Here is a 13,347-nt window from a genome sequence, read left to right as displayed (position 1 = left end):
AATGCTCACAGGAGAGGTGGGCAGGGGAACAGGACCTACTCTCATCCCCCACGGTCTTGGGGGTGATCCCAGACCCTTCCCAACATGCCAGATCTTGAGGGGTTGAAATGGGGAGAGCCCTGGGAGAGACAGACTGGACGTGGCGTGGTGTGGCCAGGGTAGGAGGTCATTGTCCCCAGTCCCTGAAGGGTTTCTGCAGCTGATAAAATCCATCTGCTTTGGCTCCCTGGCTGGTCCTTGTGCCTTGTAGGTGGGGTGGGCAGGGCCCTGCTGCCAGTGAGCTCCCTGATGTCCCCTGCAGGACACTGGGGGTGGTGGTCCTACCTGGAGAGCTTCCAGGCAAGGGAAGGAGCAGGGGAGGTGTGCCATGGAGTGGCCAGGAGATGCCAAGGTGTGACTGGGAGATGCCATGATGTGGCTGGGAGGTGCCATGGTATGACAGGAGGTGCCATAGTGTGACCAGGAGATGCCAAGGTGTGGCTTGGAGATACCATGGTCTGTCCAGGAGGTGCCATGGTGTAGCTGGGAGATACCATGATGTCAGGAGATGCTGTGGCATGACTGGGAGGGACAATGGCGTGACCAGGAGATGCCATGTTGTGACCAGGCAGTAGCACAGCAGATGCCATGACATGTCCAGGGTCTCCCAGATTAGGTTGCAGTGGGGAATCTGAGGAGGAGCTGAGCACCAGGGTGGGACACCATGGTCCCATCCTACCACGCTGCCACAGAAAGCATCCAACTCCTCCATCCTCCATCCTGCCCCAGGTGCTCCACATCCCTGGAGGCTCCACAGATGCCTTGGCTTTGGTCCCTGATGCCCTCAAGAGTCTCATGGCACTTCAGGACACCTCTTTTCTCTCTGGCAATTTAATGCTTTCTTCAGGGGCTGCTTCCTCTGCTCCTCTAATGTGCTTGGATGGAAATCCCGGGAGAGCTGCCGGTATTCCGAGCTCGCCGGCAGCGACACATTAGGATCTGTCATCTGCTGAGCATTACCTGGTTTTAAATCTGTCTCTTTGGAGCTACGGAACTGCATAAGAAAATGTTAAAGTAAACAATACGTGGATTTACACAAATGTGACTGATTTCCATATTTTTCATCACTTCATTTTATTACTGGGTTTACGGATATGCTCATTTATTTATAGGGCAATCCAGTATTGATTCATTCCGATGCTCTGTGCATAAACACATAAAAGAGAGTGATAACAATAGGAATACATTTTCAGTCTTTTAAATACTGCATTTTTTCCAATAGTCTTCATTAGATCCGCTACAGGAATATGAGCAATGTCCTTCGGGAAGCCCAGCCGGCCCCTCCGCCCAAGTGGCTCTGGATTTATGGGGCTGTGAGGGAAAACAGGATGTAATTCCCAGCACTGCAGCAGCTGCTTTCCCAGCTCTGCCACCTTCCTCCCTCCGGGGAATTTTTTACATGAGAGGTTTTGGAGGATTTTGTCCCGAAAGGTGGATTCTGCTCCCCTGGGGTTGGGATTCTGGGAGGGGTGGGATGGACACCAGTGTGCTGCTCCTGGAGCCAGGCTCACTGGGGCTCAGGACTCTCTTCTCCCTCTTTCTCCCTCTTTTCCCCTTTTCCTCTTCTTTTCCCTTACCTTTTTCCCTTTCCTTTTTTCCCTTCTCTTTTTTCCTTCTCTTTTCAAATATTTTTTCCATTTTCTTCCCTTTCATCTTTTTCTTCTCTCTTTTCTCTTTCCACTTTTTCCTCTTTTCCCTCTCTTCTATTTTTCCTCTTCCCCCACTCCAACCTCTTTTCTCCTCTTTTGCCTTCTTTCTCCCTTTTTCCTTCTTTTCCCTTTTCTCCCTCTTTTCTTCTCTTTGTCCTTTGTTCCCCTCTTTTCCCTTTTTTCTTCCCCCCCCTTTTCTTCCTCTTCCCCTTTTCTCTCCTTTTTTCACCTTTCCCCCCTCCTTTCCCCTTTTTTCTTTTTTTCATCCCTTCCCTCCCCTTTTCCCCTCTTTTTCCTCCTTTTCCCCCTTTTTTTTCAAATTTTGAAAATCTGCACCCACTCCTATCATATTTTTCCCCCTCAAATCCCACTTTTCCTCTTTCCCCATGAATATCTACCAGGGAGGGCTAAGTGCTGCATCACCTGCATCACAGAAAGGAGCCCATAAAAGTGGGGTGATGAATGACAAACATTCTCCTTCTAAATGGGGAGGGGAAAAAAGGGGAAAAAATATAATTTTTAAATATTAATCTGGGGGAGGGGTGGATGGGCCATTTCTCTGCTATTCCCAAATACGCTTCCCATATGTTTTGACTCCTATATAATTTTTTTCCTCAAGGAAGGAGTAGCAGGACTAGGAGAATAAATTGTAACCATGGAGGATAAACCCAGCTTTTATTTCCCCCCCTCTATCAACTAAAGGGCAGCTCCTTTCTCTCCCCAAAAGCAGTTTAATGGCAACAGCTTGAGAGGGACAAAGTTTGAATATCCTTGTGCCAGAGAAAAGAGCAGAGCGAAAGCCCTGTTAATTACAAAAGTTGCTTTATGAAAGATAATTCAAAGCAATAATTTAGCAAACATAATCAAGTAGCGCAGATGGGGATTTTGATGAATAGTTTGCAACATGCAATTAGCAGCTCTTGCAGTTACATATCATTAACCCTCAGAGCACAAAAATTATTTTCTCATTATTAGATGAAAAGGTAAAATTAAGCTGACTAGACAGTAAAGGAACAAACTACAATTAATTACCTTCATTTATTACAGTCATTATTTTAAACTTATTTTTTTTTCACTCTGATAGATAGATGAAAACATCTAAATTAAAAGTTTTGTTCTGCTAAATGGGAGGTGAAACTTTGCGATGCTCGGGGTGCGGGGCCATCCCGACTCCATCCCGGCTCTATCCCAAATCCGGGGACCGTTGGGAACCCCCTCATCACCCCACATCATCCATACCAGGGAGGCAGGGCCTGAGCATCCCTGCCTGTATCCTCTGCCCAGGAAATTTTGTGTATTTTTGAAGGAAAATACATTTCCGGGAAACTGTTTTTCCAGGAAAATAATTCTGGGGGCTTGCAAGAAATCTGGCCTTGCTGGGAATTAGGCTGCCCAGGTGGCACCTTCTCCTGGTGATGGTCAGGAGTCAGCCTGGTCCTCGTTGGGTTGGATGCTGAAGACTTTGGTTTTGGGGGGTGTGTTGGTGGCAGATGGTTTGGAGTTGCCAACTGTCAGCAAATGCACTAAAAAAATAAATTCAGGGGAAAAAATAGAAAAAAATTAAGGAAAGAACCAACTAAAGCAGTCAGTGAAAAATGTGGATTAAATTATGGTGCTGAGAGTGGTAAAATAAGCTTGAAATATTTTCCCTGGTGCTGATTTGGGAGATCAGCCCAAGAAATCCTGCAGTGCAGAGCAAGGGAAGAACTTGGGCACCTTCTCCTGGAGCTGACAGTGTCAGGATGCTGTGGAAAACAGGGAGAAAAAATAACCTAATGAGCTGAACATTCTCTACCTCTACTCCCAAGAACTTTGACAAAGCACTGTTGAACTTGTCAGGAATTATTACAACAAAATTAAGAACCAGCAGCAATTTTCTTGCATTTGGGATCCCATGCTTTAAAAAGTAAATTATTAATGCATTTTTTTCTTTTAAGCAGTTGTTTGCAGCAATCTCGGTGTATTTCTCATTAGAAATAACATCATCTGAAGAACTTATATTGATTCTTTTTTTTTCCCTTCTTCTTTTTTTTTTTTTAATCTCCAAATCATGGACGTGAACAACATATTTCTGTGATGTTCCCTTTAACTAGAATTCTCAGGCTTTATTTTTATATTATTGATCTTTCTGGCATGCATTGCTTTTTGGCCTTGTGAAAACACTGGGAGCTGCTCCTGCCTTTGGAGGAGTGGGGAAGGGGCTGTGGAAGCAGGGGGTGCAGTGGGTCTGTGTGGGTGTGTGGTGGCTTTGGCCGTGTGGGATGGGTCTGTGTGGGTGTGGAATGGGTGTGCAGTGGGTCTGTGGTGTGTGGGATGGGTCTGTGTGGGTGTGCAGTGGGTCTGTGCATGTGTGTGATGGGTTTGGCTGTCTGTGAAGGTTCTGTGTGTGTGCAGTGGGTCTGTTTGGGTGTGCAGTGGGTGTGCAATGGGTCCATGGGTGCGTGTGATGGGTTTGGTCATGTGTGAAGGGTCTGTGTGGGTGTGCAATGGGTCTGGGGATGCGTGTGATGGGTTTGGTCATGTGTGAAGGGTCTGTGTGGGTGTGCAATGGATCTGTGTGGGCGTGTGATGCATCTGTGTGGGTGTGCAATAGGTTTGTACAGGTGTGTGATGGATCTGTGTGGGTGCAATGGGTCTGTGTCCATGTGCAGTGGGTCTGTGTGATGGTGCAGTGGGTCTGTGACTGTGTGGGATGGGTTTGGCCATGTGTGATGGGTCTGTGTGGGTGTGCAAGGGGTTTGTGAGTGTCTATGATGAGTGTGCAGTGGGTTTGTGGGTGTGTGGTGGGTCTCTGTGGGTGTTCAGTGGGCTTGTGTGGGTGTGATTGTTCTGTGACCATGTGTGATGGTCAGTGGCTGCGTGTGGTGGATTTGTGTAGGTGTGCAGCGGGTCTGTGCATGTGTGTGGTGGGTTTGTGCACATGTGAGGGGTCTGTGTGGGTGTGCAGTGGATTTGTACGTGTGCAATGAGTGTGTGATGTGTCTGTGGGTGCCTGTGATGGTTTTGTGCATGTGATGGGTTTGTGTGTGCAGTGAGCTTGTGCATGGGGGCACGATGGGTCTGTGGGTGTGCAGTGAGGTCTGTACGTGTGTGCAGTGGGTTTGCACGTGTGTGTTGGGCCTGTGAGTGTGTGTACATTGTGTTTGTGTGGGTGTGCAAGGGGTCTGTATGTGTGTGGTGGGTTTGTGTGGTGGGTTTGTGGGTGTCTGCAATGGGTTTGTGTGTGTGCGTGCTGGATCTGTGGGTGCACGGTGGGTCTGTGGGTGGGTGTGATGGGTCTGTGGGTGCATGATGGTTTTGTGGGTGCACGATGCGTCTGTGGGTGCATAGGGAGTCTGTGGGTGTGTGTGATGGGGCTGTGGGTGCCCAGTGGATCTGTGAATGCACAGTGGGTCTGTGGGTGCACAGTGAGCCTGTGGCTGTGTGTGATGGGTTTGTGGGTGCACAGAGGGTCTGTGGGTGCATGATGGGTTTGTGGGTGCACAATGGGTCTCTGCACACACATGATGGACTTAAGGTGTCAGTTGAACACAAAGCACTTGAGGCACCAAAGGACCCCAACACACGAATTGTCCAACCCAGTCACCCAAACCTCTCCCGGGACAGCAGCTCCTTCCCAGTCCCCCCCCCTTGCCACCCTCCCACTCTCCCCAACTTCTTTACACATCAGCAAAAAAAAAAACAAAAAAAAAAAAACGAGGAAAATAGCGAAGGCTTGAATTAATTTTTTCATCAGTTTTCTTCAACATTTGGGGTCTCTGCTGCCGCTTTCTCCCCCGACAGCTGTTCCTCTATGCTGAAAAAGAGCTCATTTGTGGTTTACTGCCACCAGTATTTAGATGGAAATAACCCACTACTTATCCTGCACTTGATCTCGTGGATATAAGAATAAACTCACCGCCGGTGCGATGCAAATCCCGCGCCTTCGGAGCGGGGACGCTCAGACGGTCGGTCCTCGCCGCCGTGCCGGGAGGAACACCGGCTGCGCCGGGGGAGTTTTACCATTTTGTCACTCAATTGTAATAATATTTCTGCTTCCAAATGTTTAAAAAGTTGGCTTCGGAAGGTATAATCATGGCACAGAGGCCAGCCTGACAATAGTAATTAATTAGGCTATTACGCATTCTGCAGTGATAATTGCTTTGCTGGAAAGTCACCAGCCATGAAAAGGACCCGGCGCGTAAATGTAATTTATCAGGCGGCGGCGATCCCGCGATGCTGCCGGGCCTCACCTTGAGCCTGCGGACGCTGCGGAGGGAGACAGAGGGGGGAAAAACGGGAATTAAGAGTCCATCGATATGTGATGCGGAGGCAGAGCTCGCTGCTGGCGCCTCTGTGGGCAGAGGGAGAATGTGATGCATTTGCATCGTGGGGATTTGGGGAACAGGGATGGTGCCATCCTGACCCCACAGAGCCAGGGCTGCTTCCAGAGATGCTCAGCTCCTCTAATTTTTTTTCCATTTTCTCCTCTATTTAGCAGGGCGCTGGTGGTGTCTCCCTGTTGGATGCGGGCGTGGGGTTTGCTCCCTGCTTCTTGACAAAGCAGGGATTTAGGGTTTTTAATTACAAAACCTTGATTTTAGGACTGATATGGGCTTTTCCCAGGTGTTTAGAAATAACAGCAGTTTCAGAGTTGGGGTGAACTATCCCTGTGTGGGGCTCGGAGCTGCTCTGGCAGGAATCTCCCATGGCATTTGAATAAATTATCCCCATCTGGAAAAGATTGCTGAAAATGTTACATATCTTTTTTACTGACATGTTCTTGAAGTTTAGTGGGACTCTGGAAGAACCACATGGGTGCCTGGCTTGCCATCCTGCTGGTTGCCCACACTGGTGATGCCCTGGCACCAACATGGACTGGAATGTGTCAGCGTGAGCTGGAGCCCAGGGCAGGGGGATGGGGCAGGAGCTGGGCTGGTGAAATGGTCCCCAAATTCCTTGTCTGATGGAACGGCCCCCAAGTGCCTCCTCATCAGAAAGGGTCCTGTGGCTCCAGTTAAGATACGGATGGTAGTTAATGGGTCTGTGGGTGCTCCGTAGGAATTTGGGCTGAATGGTGGGTTGACCCCTCTCGTGAACCAGGAGGAGACTGGATCCATCTCCGCTGAGCCTCTGGGGTGTGGCCATGGGGAGACCAGGTCCAGGGGACCATGGCGTGGGGATGCTGCAGGCTCCTTCCCACTGCAAAACCACAACATTCCTAGTGAGGGATGCTTGGATCTCAGCCAGGATTGCTGAGGAGAGGGAAAAGCTTCAGAGTTTCCCCTTGAAAAGTGCTTTGTCTCTATGATGTGACTTGAGGAATGAAATTCACTGGGAACAGCTTGATTTGGAGTTTGGGCCATCTCCTTACCCCTGGCATGGGTTAGGGATGCACAGGGAGCAGGCACAGGTGATGGAGAGGGAATAGGGAACATTTGGGCTGGATTTTTGCTCTGCATTATTTGGTTGGCACCGTCTCAGGGGAGATGAAGCTCTTCAGAGCAGCTTGGGCAGGTCCAGACATCCCCATCAGCCCACAGCAGAGCTGTGCCCGTGGGCTGTGCCACTCCCTTGTAAAGGCCAAAGGATTTGGGAAGTGTGGGTCGCACAGGACTGATGCCATGAGTACTGTGGTGTCTCCACATCCTTATAGCCCCTGCATCAGGGCTCCCTGTGGGTGGGTGCCACGTGCCACCAGCAAATCCGGTGGCACAAAGCTGTCCTGTTACATCGCACAGGCTGTGCCTCCCGCCGGCTCCTCTCTGCCTTCCTCCTCCCTTCCCCACTTTATTATTATTATTTTAAAGCACCCTGAAGCCAAGCATTTTTGCAGAACACCGGAGAAAAGCTCCCAAATTCCTCCTCTGCTGGATACGCAGCGCTGAGAAAGTAGGTTTGTGTACGAGCCGCTATAAAAAGCCCGGCTTATACAATTTTAACAATAGAAAAATGATCTTTGTGCTCCAGTGCCTGCGAGCTCGGGAGGAGAAAGCGGTTTGCTCAGGTGGCTGCTGGATTACAAATGAGCCGTTTGCTTTGGGTTGGAATGACAAGCAATGGCAGTCCAGGCTGGCGGGGTGAACCGGGAGCTCTGCTGGCATGGAGGAGGGAAAAGATGCTCCGATGTGGGAGCTACCACTGGGCTGAGGCACGAAGTTCAGGCTTTGTTTCATAATTAGCCCATCAGCAGCTTAAGAGTGGTTTAATTGACTATTCCACTGTCATGTCTGCTGGGTGGGCACCTTTTCCTCCACCCAGTTTGGCACCAACTGGACGTTTTCCATCTGGGAATGGGTCACCTCCATCCCCGATGCCTGTGCCCAGGCAGCAGGGACACAGAGGTCTGTACATCCCACCGGTGCCCCATCCTGGATGGGAGGGGTAACAAGGGGACCCAGTGGGCAGCAGCCCCTGCCCCAAGGTGTCATTGTGCCTTGAAAAATTAAAGGGAGTAAATGATTCATGCTCATAAATGTTGGATGGGAACACGCAGCAGATTAATATGTTGTTGGGTTATTAGGGCTGTGCTGTGCCATCCTCCCGCCACCTGGCTGGTGTGAGTGTCACCAGCACCCCAACAGCCGAGAGGGGACAGGGGCAGGAGCAGGAGGAGATATCCCAGTCCCAGTGTGAGCATCACTTGTACCCTCAGCACCATACCGGGAGGGTGGCTGGGGAGGGCCATGTGCTGGATCCAGCCCGGCAAGCACAACAACGGCCAGGCTTCTTTATTTCTTATTTAAGCACCGACATTAAATTATAATTTTCATTTACTCAGAGCACATCAATGATTTAGGGCGACGTGACATGGCAGCAGCATGAGGAGTTTAGCCAAAGGCAGCGAGTGTCTGCACAGGGCACGGAGGGGACACGGAGCTGTGCCGGGTGGGGGGACTCGTGTGCCGGTGCTGGTGGTACCAGTCCCATTAGCTCGGCAGAGTCGGTTCCTTCCTCCAATCCCATCCCTGACCTGTTTATCCGTCTCCTTGCAGGTGATTGCACTTAGTAAGAGAAGCAAGGAGGCTGAGACGGCTTTCCTGAGCGTTTACAAGCAGTTGCTGGAAGCTCCAGGTAAGCAGCGCGGTGGCGACCTGGCTGCCTAACAAGTCGCGCGCCGGTGCCGGTGCCGAGAGGAGCCAGCGAGGACCGCGGCACCCATCCCCGGCGTGGCCGGCGCATGGTGCTCTGGAGATACCAGCCGAAGAGAGGAGAGGAAGCAGCTTTTGCCATCGCTGTGTTTCAGCCCCTGAGCCAAATGCATCTTGACATTAGGAAAGGAATACATTTGCTCAGCCCGTGTAGTAACACTGCGGCTATTCCCAGTTGTCTTTTTGATGGTAAGTTAACCCAAGCACCAGCACGAGCCACGGGGACACCCTCGAAGTCATTGCTTGAAGTCTTGGGAGGGGGAAACTGAGGCACGGGGCAGCCCTGAGGTTTGTGTTGGCAGAGCTGGTGCCAGGGACCAGTGAGGGGCTTGGACCCCCCTCCTGCTGCTCCCCACTTTGTGTGGGTTTGTTTGCGCCAGGCACGGAGCGTTCCCCAGCATAGCGGGGACAGGGAGCTGCAAACGGCTGAAGATGCACGGAAAAGGCTCCTGCAGGGCCACTAATTCATTTTCCAGACATTTAGGAATAACAAAATGTTTTAATGATTTCTTAGGGGAATTAGGGAGACATATTTTTGTCCTCATTAAATTTTCTCCTGTGCTACAAGAACCAAATGTCAGCTCGGTTTCCAGAACCCAGTTATCTTCCCTCCCCACCTCCCTGCACTCTCCCGCTGCGCTCCTCCTGCTCGCACATGCCTGCACACGCATGCACACGCATGCACACCCCAAAACTGCTTCCCTCTGGGCTCTGCACTCCTCCTTCTTCTCTTCTCTTCTCCTCTCTCTGTTCTCCACAGCAGCATCTCTTGCTCCCCTTCTGCTCCCCAAATCCTCCCGCCTGTGGTTCATCCCTGTCTGTTCCGTGTCCGCGTGTCTCTCGACAGGCGAACTCTTTGTGGAACACTTTCCAAGCACCACATAAGTCCTGATTCGACATTTTTTGCTTTGAATGGCTGCTGTCAACACAAATCTCTGGCAGAGACTGTAACAGAGCCTGATTGCTCAGCAAGTATTTTGATAAGTGAGCTGGCTGTGTGTCTGTAATTACGGGAGAAAACCGTAAATCTTTTGGATATTGTTCACACAGATGTGGCGTGAAGGGAAGGGGGGGAAGCAGTAAAATGTGTTAAAAGCATAATTAATGTCATTGTTGTTGGGGATGATTTGATTTAAGGCTGACTTTGACTCGTGGAGGGATTTGCAGGGCACTGCTGGATGTGTTTGAGCAGGTTAGGATGGGGTGGCGGAGGAGATGCTGCCCTGATGGGAGGTACCATGGATGCACCATGGGTGCCCTGTGCTCCTCTTGGAGCCAGGCAGCAGCTTGGAGCAGATGTCACCCTTCAGCCTCCAGCATGGAGACCTCCACCTAAGGCTGGGTCAAGTGGCCGGGGCACAGAGATGAGCTGGTGGTCCCCTGGGATACAGATGCTCCCTGGAGCTGTGCCTGCTCAGAGAAGGTGATGAGAACCCAGAACTCCTCCTGGCTCATCCTGCCATCACACAGGTGCCTCAAGCTGCTCCAGTGCCCACAGAGAGACCCCTTCCAGCTCAGGGAAAGATCCCCAACCCCACTCCCCATGGGGACAGCAGGGGGGACCTCTGTCCAGGCCTGTCGCTGTTAGTGAGCATCCAAAGGAGGGCCATGGAGATGGGGAAGGGTCTGAAGGAGAAGCCACATGAGGAGCAGCTGAGGGCACTTGGTTTGTTCAGCTGGAGAAGAGGAGACTGAGGGGAGACCTCATCCCAAACCACAGCTTCCTCACTAGGGGCAGTGGAGGAGCAGGCACTGATCTCTGCTCTCTGTGAGCAGTCACAGGACCCAGGGAACGTCTGGAGCTGTGTCAGGGGAGGTTTAGGTTGGATCTCAGGAAAAGGTTCTTCCCCCAGAGGGTGGCTGGGCACTGAACAGGCTCCCCAGGGAATGGTCATGGCCCCAAGGCTACCAGCTCCAGGAGCGTTTGGACAACTCTCTCAGGGACAGAGTGGGATTGTTGGGGTGTCCTGAGCAGGGCCAGGAGTTGGACTGGATGATCCTTGTGGTGCATTCCAACTCAGGATATTCTGTGATTCTGTGATCCTGCTGCAGCACTGCCAGTGCCGCTAAAGGATGGCCAATGACGCCAGCTAGTGGCAGCACTTATTTTTATATATATATATTTATTACTTATTTATTTGTTCTATATATATATTTAAAAAGATACATATATATAGTGGGTGAAGGTATGGAGCAATAGATAAGTGTGCTGGGCAGGGCCACACTGCTTCCCACAAAGCTGGCTGTGCCATTGGTGGGTGATGCCACACTGTGGACCTGGAGCGTGTGGTGCTCCAAGGTCCTGTTTTGGCAGAAGTGTCTCCCATGTCACCCATCACCAGTCTGTACCAGCAGTGAGTCACCACTGCAGCAGTGTCAGGTCTAACCTGTCCCAATGGGAGATGTAATCCATGGAGGAAGGAACTGTCCCCTGTGCCGTGGGCAGTGTCCTGAGCTCCTGTGTGGCTCAGAGTGTAATGGAAGCACATGGCACCCATGGCAGATGACGGTACTTGGTTTTCAGTGTGTCCTCTCTCCAGCCCTGCAGCAGGAGGGTTTGTTCACTGGCAGCATGAGCAAGGCATGAGCTTGGCATGAGCATGGCATGAGCTTGGCATGAGCATGGCATGAGCTTGGCATGAGCATGGCATGGTTTTGGTACCCAGTCCCAGCACCCTTGTGGTGCACCCCAGTATCTCACATGGTCTCAGAGCCGACCCCACAGCCGAGGGCAGCGTTTCCCAGTGGATGGGCAGCACGGCATTAGCACAGTGTAATTAATCCAGCCGGGCATTTTGTGCCCACGCTGCCCTGGCTGACGCAGGAAGTGGAGCCAAAGCACCACTTGCTCTTTTCCATTCCCAAAGCTCCGCTCCCCACCATTTCATCCTGGAATGTCGGCTCCAAATGGGGAGCAGCACAGGGGGGGTTACCTTGGCTTGGAGACGAGAGGAGTTGTGGGTGCGGATCCAGCAGGACTGCCCTGGTGTTTATCCCCACGGAGGCAGCTGCAGGCTGGCACTGAGCCTCCTGCCAACACCCCCAGGGCTGGGGAGCGTGGGGGGGACCCCCAGCCCCTGCAACCCCTGGAGCACAGGGTTTAATTACCTGTATCGTTATCTCTGCTTGGGTACTTACGGGTGTTATTAATGGCTCTGGGAGCATCCAGTGCAGTTTGGGCTGCGCCACATCACCACAATCCCCTTTGATGGTGTGATCCTGCATCCTTGGGTGGGAAACCAGCCTGTGGGGTGCTGAACTGAGGAATGCCACGAGCCAAAGGATGCCATGAGCATCCCAGGAGAGTCCCCGCTGGAGCTCAGTCCCTGTTTCAGTGCCAAATTTCAGCATTTGCCTCTGGACCTCATGCCAGAATCTGGGCACAAACCTCTTATTCCATCCATCCATGGGGTCTCTATGATGCCCAGCAGAAAGAAGGGAGAACATCCTCTGTGGAGGAGGATTCTCCAGGGGCTTTTGGCATTAACATGTGGGGTCTGGCAGTCGCTGGTCCTGTGGGGAAGCCACGTGCTGGGTGCTCTGGTGAGGTGCTCTGGGATGAGAGGGCAGCAGTGGGTCAGAGAGACCCCAAACCCCATCTGGGGGGAACTTGTCTCCAAATCACTCATTTCCAAGGAACATCCATCCATGCTGTGTGTCTTTGGGGCAGGGTCACCTCGAAGTCACCTGGTGCAGCAGCTGACACCCTGAATCCCATAGCATGCCCTTGGTAGTGCCAGGCCCTTTATCCCACACCACATCCATCTCAGCCAGGGATTTGCTGAGCAGCAGGGCTGCTCTGTGTCCTGTTTCAAGTGGAGAAAGCCAGGGGTTGGATTTTTTTTCCATCACAGTTATTATCTTTTACCCTTGGATGCCTGCCACGCGTCCGTGCTGTATAGTAGCGCACCCAGCTCCATCCCACTTGCCTGTTTGTCTAACTTTTTGACCCTGGAGAATTCAAATCTATTTTCTTTCCTCTTCTTTTCTTCAAAAAAAAACCCACCCAACAATCCCAAACCCCAAACCTATATTAACCTGGCTCAATAGGAGGCATTTTCTTGAACTTATTAAAAAATCCAGACTTGTAAATTAATTTGTTCATGTTGTACAATGGCAGTGCAGATGGACTCATTAGCATGCACACAACAAATAATTATAGATGAATTTTTAGCTGGCCTGCTTAATGGGCTTGCTGGGTTAATTATGTCAATGTATAATTACATCAGCCCTGGGAGACATAATGGCACACCCCGCTGAGCAGACACCAGCTAATGATGGTGTAATGCTGACAGAGGGAAGACGGACGGCTCCGGATGCACCTGCTTACCTCGGCACAAACCGCCATTGTCTGTGCCCAAACCGGCCGTGCCGGCGGCACCGGGGCACGGGAGATGTCCCCATGGCCCCTGCCTGTCCTTCGGTGCCTCGGGGATGGCAGTGAATGGCAGGAGCCAGGGATGTCCCCATGGCACCTGGAATGGCAGGACCCAGGGGTGTGCCGAGCTGGAAAGGCAGGACCAAGGGGT

At 51.5% G+C, this 13,347-nt stretch overlaps 1 protein-coding gene across 9 annotated transcripts in view; it reads left to right on the top strand.

The window, feature by feature from the left end:
* CUX2 (cut like homeobox 2) overlaps window positions 1-13,347 on the top strand; it is a 68,657-nt gene that overhangs the window by 42,762 nt on the left and 12,548 nt on the right. For 2 of the 9 annotated variants that reach the window (XM_032705891.1, XM_032705889.1), the window contains exon 2: window positions 8,663-9,007. In XM_032705891.1, the coding sequence (XP_032561782.1) occupies window positions 8,848-9,007 (160 nt within the window). In that variant the 5' untranslated portion in view covers window positions 8,663-8,847. Of the gene's footprint in view, window positions 1-8,388; window positions 9,008-13,347 lie in introns of those variants that run through there. The other 7 variants (XM_032705894.1, XM_032705895.1, XM_032705888.1 and 4 more) reach the window with 5 other exon arrangements.

Source organism: Chiroxiphia lanceolata, chromosome 18 (genome assembly GCF_009829145.1).
Source record: "Chiroxiphia lanceolata isolate bChiLan1 chromosome 18, bChiLan1.pri, whole genome shotgun sequence".
NCBI classification, from domain to species: domain Eukaryota; kingdom Metazoa; phylum Chordata; class Aves; order Passeriformes; family Pipridae; genus Chiroxiphia; species Chiroxiphia lanceolata.
This window is presented reverse-complemented; position numbering and strand designations above follow the sequence as displayed.